The 16,328-nt window shown below is 40.0% G+C and overlaps 1 protein-coding gene, 1 long non-coding RNA gene and 1 other non-coding gene across 3 annotated transcripts in view; 1 reads left to right on the top strand and 2 right to left on the bottom strand.

Moving 5' to 3' along the window:
* LOC147338939 (uncharacterized) overlaps positions 1-9,240 on the bottom strand; it is an 11,270-nt gene extending 2,030 nt beyond the window's left edge. The window contains exon 1 of the long non-coding RNA XR_015128402.1: positions 8,820-9,240. This is a non-coding gene — a long non-coding RNA (uncharacterized LOC147338939). The remainder of the gene's footprint in view (positions 1-8,819) is intronic.
* LOC147338940 (U6 spliceosomal RNA) lies at positions 8,396-8,502 on the bottom strand. Its single transcript, XR_015130352.1, has one exon. It is a non-coding gene; the product is annotated as a U6 spliceosomal RNA (small nuclear RNA).
* On the top strand, positions 8,540-16,328 carry got2b (glutamic-oxaloacetic transaminase 2b, mitochondrial). Its single transcript, XM_086286494.1, has 10 exons — positions 8,540-8,704; positions 10,928-11,084; positions 11,333-11,461; positions 11,554-11,613; positions 11,713-11,874; positions 12,911-13,015; positions 13,169-13,319; positions 13,874-14,039; positions 14,503-14,653; positions 15,102-16,328. The coding sequence occupies exons 1-10, from the start codon at positions 8,622-8,624 to the stop codon at positions 15,222-15,224; spliced, it is 1,287 nt and encodes a 428-aa protein (XP_086142620.1). The 5' UTR covers positions 8,540-8,621; the 3' UTR covers positions 15,225-16,328.

Below are 16,328 nucleotides of genomic sequence, written 5' to 3'. Positions count from 1 at the left end.
CAAGTTGATTCGAGCATCTACCTCCTGGATCAGGTGTTTCAGGCCCAACCGGGAGGAGACCCTGGGCTAGACTGGGACACACTAAAGAGATTATGTCTCTCAGATGGTTTTGGAACTCCTCACTGTCTTCCTAGAAGAGCTGCGAGTCACTGGGGAGACAGAGGTCCCTGCTTAGACTGCTGCACCCACCACTCTGACTCCGCTTAGAGACACAAAGCTGATGTGTGGCAATTTTTGTTTTACGTCTTTCCACTGGTGCAGCAGGACTTGTTGACATGTATATTAGTTTGATTTTTGCAGACTTTATGCTGCCTGTAAAAATCTGTACAAACATTTTTTCCTTCTTATTGTCTGTCTCTTGTCCTCTACCTAAACCACACCAAGGACCGAAACGCACACTGAAGTGAAACACGAATATTTTTATTTGAGTACCCTGTTTTAAATCTACACAGCTGAAGTCACAGTACTATTACAGGGCAATTAAAAAGCAATAATGATGAATGCACTCATAGGTAGAACATATAATGTTCTTTGCAGCTGGATGGCCACAAGGTGCATAATAACGGCCATCCAAGCTTTTTTACACATTAAAATTCAAGGAAGTATTGTTAAGGGCTCTGCACTCCCTCACAGGTGTTTCATTTATTCTGCTTTATGAGACGTCAGATAAACAATGAGTGGAAAAAGCTGGGAACCAAGTCTTGATCCCAGTAAGAGTAATAAAACTATTATCCACTTTAGTTTCAGGGTCCTGGTTTGTGCATCTGGGCTCACAGTGTTATGACTTACTGGGGCTCTGTAATAGAACAAAGCCATCATTTTTCCTGCATGTTTATTCCCAAATAAAATAAACCGCCTCCAAATGATTGCTATGAAAAAAAGACCAGTATGGAGCAAAGTAGTTGTTTATGTATGCACGGCCTCGCATACTCATATATTCCTCCGATCACCGAGAAAGATAATAAACCTTACAGGTCTTAGATTTAAAAAACAAAACAAAAAACAGCAGACTGCACCAAACAAGCTCTATCTTGTTAGGAACCCTGCGCATCACCAACATGATTGCAAGAAGAATAAAACAATTGTGTACTGATATCTTCCTATTATGAAACTTTGTTTTCACCACTGGAAAGAGGATTTTTTTTTGCCATCTATAAATCAGAATTTCAGGTTATTATCTCAAATTTTTGACTTATTACCTCAAACTTCTGAGAAAATAACTATAACCTGAATATAATAACACAATTTTTTGACTTATAGACTGAAAAATGTGTTTTCAGTGGCAGAAACGAGCTTCACTTGTTTTGTTCCTGTATATTTCTGTCAGTATTTCTATTGTCAGATTAAATTTGTTGTCAGAACTCTTTGCGTTAGTTTTTTCCAAATAATAAAAATAAATAGACACTATTTAAGACACTATTTTACATTGTGCCGGTTACTAAATGTGATAAATGCACTAAATGTAATGTTTGTTGGTTCTCTGCACTGCTTTGTGTCCTTTTATAATCACAGAGCTCTGCTTCCTCATGTCTGTCCCTCTCCATCTATGAGCTCAGAACCTCACAGGGAATAAAGAGAAGTAAATAATGAGGGGTTTTTATAAGCCATGGCAACAGAAACATATCACATGTATCCTAGGTAATATTTTCCTAAAGGGCCTCTTCAAAAATCTCAGGTAAGCAGTGAAACATCACTCAGCATTACAGTGAATAACAGGCCTCTCTCACCACTCCTTCCTCTATTCTTTTGCTGGTGCTTTTCCATTTTAATGCTTCTTTTCACTCTGATCTGTTTACATCACAGTTCTTCAGCCTCCTTCTTCTCCTCATCACTTAAACTTCTTTCAGCTCAGTGGTTTTAGCAAAAATGTAGGATGACTTCAATTCTGCTTTGGGGTACGATTTAGTAGCTTTAACATTTTATATTACTATTTATTACATATTTATATTACTTGAATCATACTCAGACAAACATATGGTGCAGTCACTAATGATGAACCTTCAGCTACAATCTATTCCAAGTCAAACCCTTGCATGTTACTTGTGACTAAACAAAAAAGAAAAAGCTCAAATCTGCATTGTGCTCTTCCTCATGTCTGTCCCTCTCTCTGATGTGGGTTTGCTGGAAATATCCATATCTCCTTTGCACACTGGCAGTCCCACATAAGCCAAGTATACGTCCTGTTCTGTCACTGTGTTGGTGTGCCAGTGAAAGCTGCTGTTTTCTGTCAAGTTACAGAAGAACGTTTTATGGACTTCCAGGCTCTGCTGTGTGATGCTCTTCCAGATTGCTCTTTCCTTCCACACAGACTGAGTGAAAGCGGGGTCGTTGTTCTTGCAAACTTGTTTGCTTCTGGAAGAAAATAAGCATGACTGACATCTTCATGTAGAGCAGCACTGACTGCAGAAGCCCCTTAACATGAAACCACAGCTCATTTGTGCACCCTGAATGATTAGAGGGCCACAAAGAATAAGGGAGTTTAACAGAAAAGGAGTTGGGCGACTGGATGTTAATATGGAAGCAAAGATTATTGCAATGTGTTTGTAAAGGTTGGATCCCAATGTAAACTTTCAGTCTTCCTGTCATTTGTTATGTTAGTGGAGCTGTTTAGCTCCCAGGTCACATTTGTGGGGTGCTGGCAGTTCTGGGTGGCTGTTTCGGGCTTTTCTGTGTGCAGTTTACACACAGCCATGCTCCTGCTTTCTCTGGATGCTGACTTACTCCCACAGACCAAATGCATGCATGTTAGCTTAATTGATGATTATCTATTTGCTATGAGTGTGGATACAAATATAAATGGTTGTGGACCGGCAATTTGTACTCTGCCTCTTCCCCTGGATAAAAGGTTGGATACATAGCTAATTTGGATTGTTGGCTGGTACACATATAGTGACATTTGACATATGTAGGTCTCCATCTAGTGGGAAGAACCTGTACACGGACACAGGAAATGGCAATTCTTTATTTTACTTCCTTGAAAGAAACAGCACAATCTTCTGCAGTGTGTCAGGTACAATCATGTGCTTGATTTTTTATGTTAAACACTGAAGTGTGAATGAACTCCATCTTCTAATATTTTTCACAGCGATCATCAAAATTACTATGGTAAGGATGTATAAAGCTTAAAAAGAGACAGTTTTAAGCCATATTATGAGACACCTTCTGACTTTACAGTCATCAGAACTGAAGAAGCTTCTCGGATGAGAGATGAAACGTCCTCAAGCATTTTAAAGAAGTCCAGACGCTTTACTTTCCAAGCTCCTTAGACTACGATGACCTGGATGACTGAGAACCTTCACAGACAGACACTGCCTATTGTGTTATATTGCCCTCAAGTGGAAAATCAAGTAATTGCAGAATGCTGTTAATATGTAGCGGCATCGTTCCTGCAATCATCTTATTTACATCTTATTTCTTATTTATATTAAGTAAAATGCCTGATTAGCAGGCGGTGGCTACAGATCATTAATCTGTCCTTATCCTTCCTTATCATGTCAACTTTTTTCTAGTGTTGAGTCATTTCTGGTAGCATGGGCTCCTGCTGCCCATTCAGCTTGTAAAGGTAGTCCAGCTCCTCCAGGATGACATCTAAACATGCTGTTGCAAGAAGGTTAGCTCTGTCTCCCAGCAGAGACAGCAGCATGACCCGAATTTGCTCCTTTGTATGAGGAGGACGAGGAAGATGACTGCCAGAGCCCTACAAAATGACCTCCAGGAAGCTTTAACTGACTTATACTGTGATGACTCAGTGTTCCCTTAATTATTATTTTTTGAAGTTTGTATTTATTTGTGCATATCCATTATGGTCTATGAATCATTAAATCCAGAATCAGAATACTTTATTAATCCCTAAGGAAATTATGTAGTTGCAGTTGCTCCAAGACAATAAGAACAGTAACAGACTGAACTTGATTAAAAAATATAATATATTACAAAGTTACAAAGTATAAGAAATAGCTATAAAATATACAAATTGCTCATTTATAAATATCCAGAATATTACAGAGATTACATATATATGACTGACATTTTACTCTAATTTAAATTTTCTCTCATTTAACACAAGATGTGAAAAAAAATAAAAAAAATAAAAAAAATTTCAATTACTTTTTCTACAAGTAAACAATGCCAAAAATTAGCATTCATGGCAAAAAAAAAAAAAAGAAAAAGGAAGAAAAAAAAGAAATTAAGTTATCAGGGAACTAGGAATCATTTTAGACTCACATCTAAGATTTGAAAGACGTGAATAATGTGTGCAGAAAAGTCCTGCTATAACCTAAAACTACCAATCACATGACTGTAAGGTCAGGTAATAAAAGTTATTTAAAAATGAACAAATACATTGTTTTTTTTTCTTTTCATTTTTTAGGAAAACAAAGTATGTTTAGCTTTAAAAGCCAACCTAAGGATTATTTTAAAATACATACAATGCCATGCTTCCTCAGTACTCAGAGATATTTTAGAGTCCAGACATCAGCACTGCAGTACAAAAAGCACAAAGGCCTCAATAAACAGTAACTGTCACATCACAATGCACAAAATCTCGTCTCACCATCATTAAAAGAGCAAAGGTTGTGATATAAAAATGCAAACCAGTTTCAGTGTTTTCAACAAAAGCAATAAACTGTGGCTGAAATAAAAGCACACCCGCACTATAACTCTGTATTCAACTTGAGCTTTATTTTTATATCTGTTTCATATTTTTATATATGGCTCCCTTTGTCTCACCTCAGGACAGGTGTTGTAAATTAGATGCAGTGCATATGGTGCTTGTGCATAACTGTGTGTTTTAATGCAGTGTTATTATGCCCGTGTCAAATAAATCAATTCCCCTGAAAATTTAGTGACTAAAAAGACGTAAAGCTCCTCTATTTGAGTCAGATGGCTTTTATCCAGGAGACGTTATGTAATTTAAAATAAGATTGCACTGCTCTTGTGTGGATTTATGTATGTATAGTGTCCCCCGCCCTTCTTCACTGCCCTCTCCATGCCACACTACTCTAGGGATTAAGAGTCAGATTATAATATCAAATCTTTTTTTTAATTTTTATTTTATTTTCACTTGCTACACATGGGACAGACATGACTGGGGAAAAGAAAAGGGAGAAAGAAAGAGAGGTAGGGAAAGAAAAGCAGCGGGGAAGAGGAGCGGTGATAAAGGGCAAAAACCAAAAACCAACAAAACAAACAGACAAAAAATACATATATCAATCACCTGGATCACCTGTTGAGAAAGAAAAAAGAGAAAACAAGCAAAAAAAAAAGAGAGAGCAATATAATAAACAACATCATTGCGATAATCTATGTGAATATAACAGTAAATACTAAATATTGAATATTATTGTGCAGCACGTAGGATCGCCAACTGTAACCCACATAGTTTCCTTAGGGATTAATAAAGTATTCTGATTCTGATTGTTGCAGGATGACCTGCCATTATCCAATGACACATCTGCATACCTGTATCTTTTGCTCATTTCTCCTCCTCTTCTTTTCTATTTTTTCTAAACTGAGGACCTGATGGCTTTGAACTTTTCTTGTCCATCTTCCATTGGTTTTAATTTTGCACTCCAGTATGAACACCCACCCCCCCAACTCGAAGGTCACCACAACATAATCTATCACACCTACACCTTAGTTCACAGATTCACTTTGTCTAGGGTGCATTTCTGAGATTTCACACAACCCAGGATTCAAATCATGAATACATAATGGGCTTGGATTTACATTATAAATAAAATGTGCTCTATTTGGAAGCAGCAGGGCCCCCCTCCACTTTCGACGGGTTGTGTGTGAGACTTTAAACCATCAAACTGTAAATTTTAAATTGTTATTGATCCCTTTACCACTAGTCCTAAAGTGTGTGTGAGACTTTAAACCATCAAATATAAATTTTAAATTGTTATTGATCCAATTACCCATAGTCCTATAGTTTATATTTATTTTCTTACTCTTCTTATATGTATTGTTTGTTTACTTGCACTGCTGTAACTGGAGCCTTGTTGCCTCGTCTCTCTATATACTGGACTAGGGCTGCTCAATTAATCGAATTTTAATCACGATTACGATCTGGGCTTTCAACGATCATTAAAAATGACTGAGCCGATTATTAGCCCCTCCCTCATTTATCCGCGACACCTTAAAGGCCGGTCCGTGAAAATATTGTCGGACATAAACCGATCCGTGGCGCAAAAAAGGGTGGAGACCGCTGATTAAGAGGACCCGAGGGAAGCTCGGAAAGCTAAGCAGAAGTTATTTGGAGAGGAGAGTGACTGCCGTTGGTTGAAAAGAGAGGTAAAAAAAACTTCAGTGGTGTTGCACACTATTTTATATTATTTTTTAAAGTCATTATTCAATACGTTGTCATCGTTAACCCTTTAAAGCCGGTCAGAGCAGCCCGCTCCGTTTTGTGTAACAATTTTTAAATCCCTGTAGAACCTGAACCGTGTAAGCTAGCGCAATAATTTGTTTTGCATATGAAACCGGAGGAGTTGTACTTACATCTTATGCCATCAGCTTGTCCTCGGTCACGGTTTCCTTCCACATAAAGCTTTGCAAAAATTGCATAAAAAGCGCTTGCAGGAACAAAAACATAATATTCCAGAAACAAGCTTTGCCGATCCGATCAGCTGTTCATAACACTTCCCACAGTGAAACAGAGTCAGCAGTGTTGCCAACTCCTCAGTCCTAAAAGTCGCTAGAAGTCGCTAAATGACGTCATCGCCAAATTTGCATAATTGGTCATGCTAATCTAATTGTAACCTATGTTGCTGGAGAGAGAAATAACATTGTGGAAGAGACATAAAGTGAGTAAAAAACGTCCTAAATGCATTTAGAATTTATTTAGAACTACAAATTAAATTTCTTTTAGCAATTATTGTTTTTTTAATGTCACAATTCCAACCCTGCTCCTTTACCCGGGCTTGGACCGGCAAAAGTGACCCGAAATAGGCACTCTGGTGGAGTTACTTTGTGTGTGTGTTTATAAGTAGTTTTAAACCTTGTGATCCACAAAACAGCATAAGAGTAAAAGAGTAAAAGAAGAACTGACTGCGTTACAGCACCCGCTGCTTGTTGAGAGTAAAAGCAATAGGGGCTTTCACGTCTTTATTTTTAGCGGGTCTGAAAACTTGCTAAATATAGCGACAAAGTTGCCAACACTGGAAGTCGCGAACTATCGCATGTGCGCCATTTCCTGCCCGAAACCGGAAGTGACGTCATTTTCGCGGAAATGTAGTTTTTTACTTGTAGGCCTTAATTGCCTATACTGGTGTTTTTATAAGTCATGTTTGACTCTATACTTTTCTGAATAGTTTCTGTGATGCTTAGAACTCGAATTGCACTGCTGGAAATAGTTTCTTTTGATGCACATGCTGTTTTCTTTGCAAATTTGCATCATAGGATTGTTTTTTCGTTTTTCCTGCAGTATATAAAAATTGGTGTATCTCCAAAATAAAACTATAAAGACACTCAAAATAAATTTCCTGTGGTGAGAAACTATTTTTTGCAACTTTTTTTGTATTTCAAGTTTTGAGGGATAAACCTCTTAAATTTCTCCAAGTAGAAATATATGTAAAAAAAACCAAAAACGATTTTCAATTTTTTTGTAGTTTATTGTACTTTTTTGCAATTAATGTAATTACTATGGACTTAATGCATACATATTATTACAATATGGGCTATAACAGTTGTATTGATGTATAGCAACTTGAAATGCTCCCACAAATGGCACTACAACATGTAAAAAAATATATATATATAAGCTCTGGCGGACTTGGTTCTATAGTAGGTCGTAAGGGTTAAATAAATATCGTCAAATAATCGAGATCTCAATTTCAGTGAAAATAATCGTGATTATCATTTTTGCCATAATCGAGCAGCCCTATACTGGACTGTATGTAGCGGAGATGACAATAAAGTTTACTTTGACTTCAGCAGCAAGCAGGCGCACCGAGGGCTCTCGCGCTCACTTTTCGCATACAGAATTTCGAAAAAACATCGGTGCAAATTATAAGTCTGTATTATAATGTCTGGTGTTTTCGTGTTTGTTGTTTTGTTTTTCTTTTCTTTTATTTTGCGAGCTCCAGCCAGCCAGAGAATCCCCCGCCGCCCCGCCCTCTCCTCCCTGTGCCTCAAGCAGCAGGCGCACCTCGCAAACGAGGGCGCCCTTACTCCCGGCGATAGATGTCGGGGCAGCACGAGTACGAGCAATTTTTTTTTTTTTTTTTTTCATTTTTTCATTTTTTTTTTGCCGATGTCTGTGATGCCGCCCCCCACCACGATGCCGCCCCGGGTAACCGCCCGTATCAAAAACCGCTACTGAGTTTTACTACCTGGTTTCTGTGTGTATGTATAACAAATTACTCACGCTTCTTCTCCTTCTTCTCCGCTATAAATACAGACGAAACGCTTCACGAATTTGCGTGTCATCCTTGCGCAGGGGCCATGCTAATCTTCTCTGTATCGTATCCAATTTAGCGTACGCGCTTGCCGAAGCAAGACGAAACGACACCGTACGATCACTGGCGACTGCTCTGACGTCAGCGCGTATTCAGATCGTAGCAGCGTGGTCTCGCCTGTCCTTCACATCCTTCTAGGCTCGCCTCCCAAACGCAGCAACGATGGCTCTGCTCAAGTCCAGCAAGATGGTCTACTGCCTGGGGAACATCTCCCCGTCCCTGGGAGTCCTGTCCACCCGCAACAGGTAAAAGGCAGTAACGTGGACGATCGGTTCGTTAAGCACCACCTACGTGGTCGCATGAACTGTCACGTTTTGCAGCTAGCTCAATGAACAAACGTTATTTGAAGGTTGACGTTACCTTGTGTTTTATGGTGGAGGTTGGTTGCTCTGCGGTTAGTGTAGCCCCAATAGCTGGTCAGCTAACCTCAGACTGAGGTCAAAGGATTTTTACACGGCCTGCTGTTGTCCGGGGTTTAGCATCTGCTCCCAGGTAGCAGCTAATATGTAGGTTAGCGATGTCCTCTTGTGACTTGATGGCCTGAAAGGTCAACAGCCATTGTTTAAGACAAACTTTCTCTTTGCTTACTTCTAACCTGACCTCAAAACAGTAACTTTGAGTTACCACAACTTTGAGTTGCTGTTAATGAGGTTAACGGTACTGATGAAAGTCACGCTGGTGTGTTAGCACCGGAGCATGGTGGAGACTGAAGCCCAGTCGGATTTGTTACGTTATCAAGAGCAGCTTAAGTTTACAGTATTAAACAGTTAACTTAATTGTTAATAAACGGTTTCGCCTTTTGCTCCTGAAAACATCTTGAGTGACTTAAACAATCGCGATAATTTCAGTTGCACAGTTTGAGCTAAGCGACTTGTCGTAGTTTGTAAAGTCGTGCGAGCTGATTGGCTGTCGCTTCCCACCTTTGAGCGCCGATTGGCTAATTTCCAGGTGGAAATTGAGACACTGGTGTGTCCTTTCAGGGTGTGCTTGGAGGACAAACTTGTCCACAGTTACTCGTTTGTGCGATTAAAATATTTAACTTCAAGCTTTCGTAAATGCTGAGATTTGTGAACGTGGGAAACTGTATTTAGCTTACCCCTTCACTGCAGTAACTCTAGGTTTCGTTTTTCTAGCTTCTGCTGTCGTGATTCGGTGTCTTATGTTCAAGCACGCAGCCAGCCGTTATTGTGTAATTTTAGACGGTAATGTCAGAAACTGATAGGGGTGAACAACAATATTGCCCTTTACGGTGCCACAAAGGCCTCTGCTCTACTGATCTCTGATAACTTCTCAGTAAATATTTAAATAAACGCTGAAGTTTGTCTGTTCAAAGGTTCTGCTTGCATGCACACTGCAAGTGTGATGAGACAAATGAACGCAAATAACACTTTAGTTACTACGTTCCTGCTGTTAATGTCAACAGTAGTATGTTACACACAGTAAAACTAATACTGTTTATATAGATGGTAATTAGGTGAAAAAAGTTTGTGCCAAATGATAGAAATAATATTTTAATGTCACTTTGGAGACACTTGCCCTTTGCAAAGTGTCCTGTCCTAAATTTAGACTCAAGTTTAGAAAGTAGAAGAAACCTGATACAATAACATGTCTGTGAGGGCAAGAGTGCAGCAAAAGTAAAATCATGCCATGTAAAAAAAAAACGTGATAGTGGGTGTGGGCTTCCTAAATCTATGTACAAACGGAGATGTATTGTATTAATATCAGTTGACGATGTGAAAGCAGAAAAACGGCCAGTGAACTGATTGACTTTTTTCTCCTTTTTTTTTTTTTTTTTTAAATTACTAATAAGTACTGTTAATAAGAAATTCAAGGACTGTTTAGTTTCTTTACCTTAATCAGCCACTTAAACAAATATTTTAATTAGCATCAAGTATTTTGAAACAGATCGATAAGCTTAAAAAGAAAAGAATGATATTCAACAAGATGATGCTGAAAGCTGGAAGAGCAAATAAAGGAAAGAACGGTAATACTCATTCAGTGGAATATAATACTCCACTGAGTGTTTGTTGTCGTGGGAACTGGGTAATTATGACATTTTTGACCCTGATTAACTGTCACACTTGTTGTTGGACTCTGGACTTCCTGATGGGATTATGTTTCATGATGCTTGTACCAGCCAAGCATGTGTCATTCATGCGTCTTTAAGTCAGTGTGTTATCTCCAGGTCACATGAGGAGCTAAGCTGGCATTAGGCTCTGCAGCATGTTTCTTTTTTTCTTTTATTGGCCTTTTCTGGAAAGCCATCTACAATATTAACATAAATGTTGCCATTTGATGCATTGTATCAGTTTTAGCTTACTGCTAATTTGCATCTGCAGTCTGTTGGCAGGCTACATGCATTAAACTGTACAAGGTAGTGGTACCTTAAAAGCACTTTGCCCCTCTTCAAAGATGCATTAGTGTTTGTGACCACAATCTAAGTACTATTCTCATCTGCTTTGGTGCAGCTCCTGGTGGGGTGGAGTGCAGATGGGTCCCCCTGATCCCATCCTGGGGGTGACTGAAGCCTTCAAGAAGGACACAAACCCCAAGAAGATGAACTTGGGAGTGGGAGCCTACAGGGATGATCAAGGAAAGCCTTTTGTCCTCAGCTGTGTTCGCAAGGTAGATCCACCTCCAGATTAAATTATCGTGTGTGTGTGTGTGTGTGTGTGTGTGTGTGTGTGTGTGTGTGTGTGTGTGTGTGTGTGTGTGTGTGTGTGTGTCATACATGCATAGATGTGTGTGTCATACATGCATAGATGTGTGTGTCATACATGCATAGATGTGTGTGTCATACATATACATACACACCATTGCCAGCTGATGGAAAGGAGGATGTTTTATGCCTCATTTTCTTTGCCTTCTTCTAGGCAGAGGCTATCATTGCAGCTAAACAGCTGGATAAGGAGTACCTTCCCATTGGTGGTTTGGCTGAATTCAGTAAAGCCTGTGCTCAGCTGGCTCTTGGTCCCGAAAATGAGGTTTTGAAAAGTAGCAGAGTAAGTTCAACTTAAAGTTCAGTTGACGATGGACAAGTTTTTGTCTTTTAAAAGAAATCCATATCAGTACAGCAGTTTTCTTCTCCTGACAGAGCGTCACCGTCCAGACCATCTCAGGAACTGGATCTCTGCGTATTGGAGCCAACTTCTTGGTGAGGTCTTCTTGTATTGATCACCTGGCATTTAAAAACTGTTTTTAAAAATTAGGTTTCTTGGTATGCCTTAGCTCATTAGCTTTTCCTGTGTCACAGGCTCGATTCCACCCTGGGCCACATGATGTGTACCTGCCCAAACCCTCCTGGGGGAACCACACACCCATCTTCAGAGATGCTGGCATGCAGCTCAAAGCTTACCGCTACTATGAACCTTCCACCTGTGGCTTTGACTTCAAAGGAGCTCTGGATGACATCTCTGTAAGAAATGCGTAAAATACATGCGTCAAAAGAAAATGAAACATGTTTAGCATTTTTCCCAACAATTTGATTATTGTTGATGATTTTATCCTTTGAGTTGTCCAAATGATATCTGTGATTTTGAAGGATAAGTTCGAGAGTAGTGATCAGATTTAAGAAATTTTCCTTTTATTAGGAAAAGAACGCAGGACATGGGACTCTTCTTTTTTTTACTTTTGTGGTGTGTAGTGCAAACGGTGTATTTATACTAAGAGCCATCCAAGAGGACTTTGGTCTTGCCCCACTTTCTGTTTACACACAGATATCAGGGAAGCTTCACTGGGCATAGTGTGAATTGTTGTTGCATCAGTGTATAATAAAGATTTGCTAAAATGTACATGTAATTCTCATCCCCTTATCTTAGTATTTCCCAACCACTGTGCTACAGCACATAGGTGTGCCGTGAGAAATGATCAGGTGTGCTGTGGAAGATTATCTGGTATTCCAAGCGATTGGCTTGAGTAACAAACAGAACAATTACATTCTCTTCCACTAGAGGGCAGTTCAACTACCTGCTCTAATTAAATCAGTTGCCAACTGCCAGTAAAACAGGAGAAATTGCATAATAGTCATGCGAGTGAGACAATGCAGCGCGTAATAGCAATAGATAAGTATTTGAAAAGAAAATGTAGTTAATCTGACCTGGGTCCTGGTGTAAATTCCAACCCAGATGAAGGCCCTAGCATGAATAGTGGTCAGAAGAAGACAAAGCTATACTGGGGACAAACTGAGCCAATTCCGCTATACCTGGTGCACACGGAAAAATTATTAATATGCTTTTTGTGACATTTTTGTTTGACTTTCCTAATGTGAAATATGTGCCATGGCTCCAAAAGGTTGGAAAACGCTGCTTTATCTCGTGGTGAGGAACCACTTCATGTTAGTCATATCTAGTGCATGAGCAGTGTACGAGTACTGCTGCTTTGAGAACACGGTCAGGTCTGTAGTGTGTGGGTTTTTGTAGGCTGACTAACTGAAACCTTCGTTTGTGTTGCAGAAAATCCCAGAGCAGAGCATCATCCTGCTGCATGCATGTGCCCACAACCCCACTGGTGTGGATCCAAGGCCCGAGCAGTGGAAGGAGATTGCTGACATTGTGAAGGTGAGAGGTTATCAGAGGTTCTGAAAATGCTAATGATGAAATGGTTGCTTTGCTTTTATCTCATGAGGTCTCTGACAGTTAAGACAGCAAAATTGATGAGCTCTGGATAATTAACTGCTGTCTGTCTTTGTTCATCCACCACCACTCTTATAGAAAAGGAACCTACTCGTGTTCTTCGACATGGCCTACCAGGGCTTTGCAAGTGGAGACATTGATCGCGACGCCTGGGCTGTCCGCCACTTCATTGAAAACGGTCACAACATTGTGCTGTCGCAATCCTTTGCCAAGAACATGGGACTCTATGGTCAGTCAGATTCAGTGCAGGCTCCTAAATGGGTGTTTTCTGTTCTGAAATGAAACATTTGAGCAGATCTATCTTGATCCCTTAACAAGACCCACTGAGAAAATGCTGATACTAAAATATATTTATTTGGGTACAGCGGTAGTTCTTTTGAGTTTTGAATGTTGTCACACTTGTATGGCAACACTTATTCTCACTGGCCACATATGGTTAGAATAGTCTCCTTCTACCTAGTCTTTTATTTCTGTTTAGTGGTGTCTTGCAAACAGTCTGTAGGTGCATTACTGACACCTTCTGACACTGGTGCCACATTGAAACCTACACGAGTCTGGGAAAATATGAGTAACACAAGAATCGCAAGCTATTTAATTGTGTGTCTGTTATCCTTGCTTATTTATAACCTGTTCAATTTTCTTAAATTTGGTTGTTCAGTAGAGGTGGTGGTTTATCGAGAACCAAAATCTTGTATTAAACCCTGAGGTTTTTTTTGGTTTTTTTTTTTTTTGTTTTTTTTGTCATCAGTGTTTATATTTTTGACTTGCTGTGCATGTTGACAGGTGAACGTGTCGGAGGCTTCACTGTCGTGTGCAAAGATGCAGAGGAGGCAAAGAGGGTGGAGTCTCAACTCAAGATCCTCATCAGGCCCATCTACTCCAACCCACCAGTGAATGGTGCCAGAATTGCAGCAACTATTCTCAACACGCCAGAGCTGCACTCACTGTGGTACGACCTTTTAGACATGGACATATCCACAGACGACCCCACTAGGGTTTAAATACTGGGCTCCTTCCTTCTTTAAGCTTCATGCAGAGGTTTTGCTTCTCATCCAAGAGGCTTCTTCAGTTTTAAAACCAAATGAAGCCCAGTTGCTTTCTCTTCAAGCTCCTTAGGTTATCACAACACTGCACTTATGCTGCGTTCCTTTGGCCACAGAAATCAGAGCTGGGAGTGACACGACTACCTTAGTTGAGCATGTTCCAGGAGTAAAGTCAGGTTTTAGAGACAAAGCTCCAGCACCTTCAGGGATGGAGCCTGGTCAGTGCTCTATGCGCTGCTGCCAACTAGCAACTTAAACTCTGACACATTAAACTAATGTAGTCTGAATATTTTGGGAACGCTTCAAATCTTCAGCGTGCCCCAAAAAGGTTGATGCTCAGTTATGCATTTCTTTGTTTTTTGTGTCCAGGCTGGAGGAGGTCCATGGTATGGCTAACCGCATCATCAAGATGAGAGAGCAGCTGGTGGCCGGTTTGAAAAAGAATGGCTCCTCCCACAACTGGCAGCATGTCATCGACCAGATCGGGATGTTTTGCTTCACAGGACTCAAGCCAGAACAGGTAATGTAATGGCAGAGAAATTGATACGTTTTCATATTTAAACAAAGTGTAATGAATAATGTCATTCAGCAATAAACCTCACAGGTCATATCAGAGGAGAGTTTCTCTTAGGAAAGAGACTTGCCTTTTGGCAGGCCCACTCTTACAGTCATATCTGTTGTGTAAAGCTGCTTTCTGTACTGACTGAGGTTTCACCACCAGGGGGTAATGGTTTACTGCTGTTTAACTTTTTAGTCGTTACAAAGTTTAGTGGCGATTTGTATTTGCCTGGTTGCATTAAGAATGTGGTCTTAAACGCCTGCTGTCTCATTTAAAAACGTGCATTCTTCAGTCTTGTTTGTTTGACATTGAGTCTTGATCCTGCAGATGAATGTTTATTTCAAAAAACAACAAACAATAAAACTGCCCTTTTCCTCTGCCTCATTTGTGCTGTTTTCTTTCCCTGCAGGTCGAGCGCTTGACAAAAGAGTTCTCAGTATACATGACCAAGGATGGCAGAATTTCCATGGCAGGTGTGACCTCTGGAAACGTGGGCTACCTTGCAGACGCGATCCACGCAGTCACCAAGTAGAGTGGATCGTGCTGGGAGAGCAGCAAAAATCAGAAGGAGCAGCACTAAAGAGGAGCTTCAAGCGTCATTTATTCTGTCTCCTTCATTCCACCTTTAGAAAACTTCCTTTTTTTTCTTTTCTTTTTTTTTTTTTTCTAAGTTGTATCCTTTTTGTTTCCTGACTAGCTTTCATCATGAGTTAAATTTGGAACGGTTGCTCTTGTTACAGGCTCTGTTTTCCAGTTACACTTTCTTTCCTCTACATTTCACTAAAGGCTTCCCCTGCCAAATTGAGAGATTTCTTCCCATGACTGAATCATCTTTGCTCATTTATTATCAGAAATAAACTGTTGGCTGTACATTCGTGTCCTCCTACATGTATATTCTATCTGCTGTGGGCCCACACTCTAAAACGTTGAGGAAAAATTATCCAGGCGATGCTAGGCGGAGATGAGATCTCTCGTTCTTTGTGAAAGCTTGTAGTTGATCTGAGGGTTTCCTTTTAATTGTGGAGTTGTAGCACTTTAACCTGTGAGGCACTGTTTGAGTCTCAAGACATCACTGGCACTTCACTGGGCTTTACTGTACTAATGGGCATCTGCCAATCATGTAATCTCTTTACTGCCCTAACAATGATTCAGCAGTTTACTCTTTATCTGTTCTGTTTCAGTAGAATTTGAATCTGTTTGATTTCTGTTTTGGTGATTACAGGGCAGCGGTCTCTCTCTGCTGGTCCTCTTGTAAGCCCAGATACAAACAAGCACATGGTTTAGCGTTGAGAATGGAGACAATAAATCTGTCAATCCCACTGCAAGGAATTTTTATTACACAAAATTACTCTCCAAATGAAAAGTCTGTACTCCATGGTAAAGTTGTGTGGGGTACTTTCTTCGGGGGAACACCACATCTCATGATGCGCGCACGCTGTTCATTCAGATGAACATCATGTTTTTAGTGTGTGAATCTGGACTGTGAGACACAGATGGCAATACAAAATGTGGGGTTTGCCCGAGTCTGCTCTTACTTCTGGTACTCTGCCTCCATGTTTTTGCATTCTCTCTTATGGATCGTTGGTCTTGTCATCATTGAACAAATAAATCATTAAAGAGTAAAGATGTGAAACCA

This window comes from Aulonocara sp. 'chitande type north' Nkhata Bay, linkage group LG1 (assembly GCF_057382095.1).
Source record: "Aulonocara sp. 'chitande type north' Nkhata Bay isolate Kocher_YH1m ecotype deep benthic linkage group LG1, A_spYH_male_GT1.1, whole genome shotgun sequence".
Lineage (NCBI taxonomy): Eukaryota > Metazoa > Chordata > Actinopteri > Cichliformes > Cichlidae > Aulonocara > Aulonocara sp. 'chitande type north' Nkhata Bay.
The sequence above is the reverse complement of the archived record's forward strand: the minus strand, read 5'-3'. Positions and strand labels throughout refer to the sequence as shown.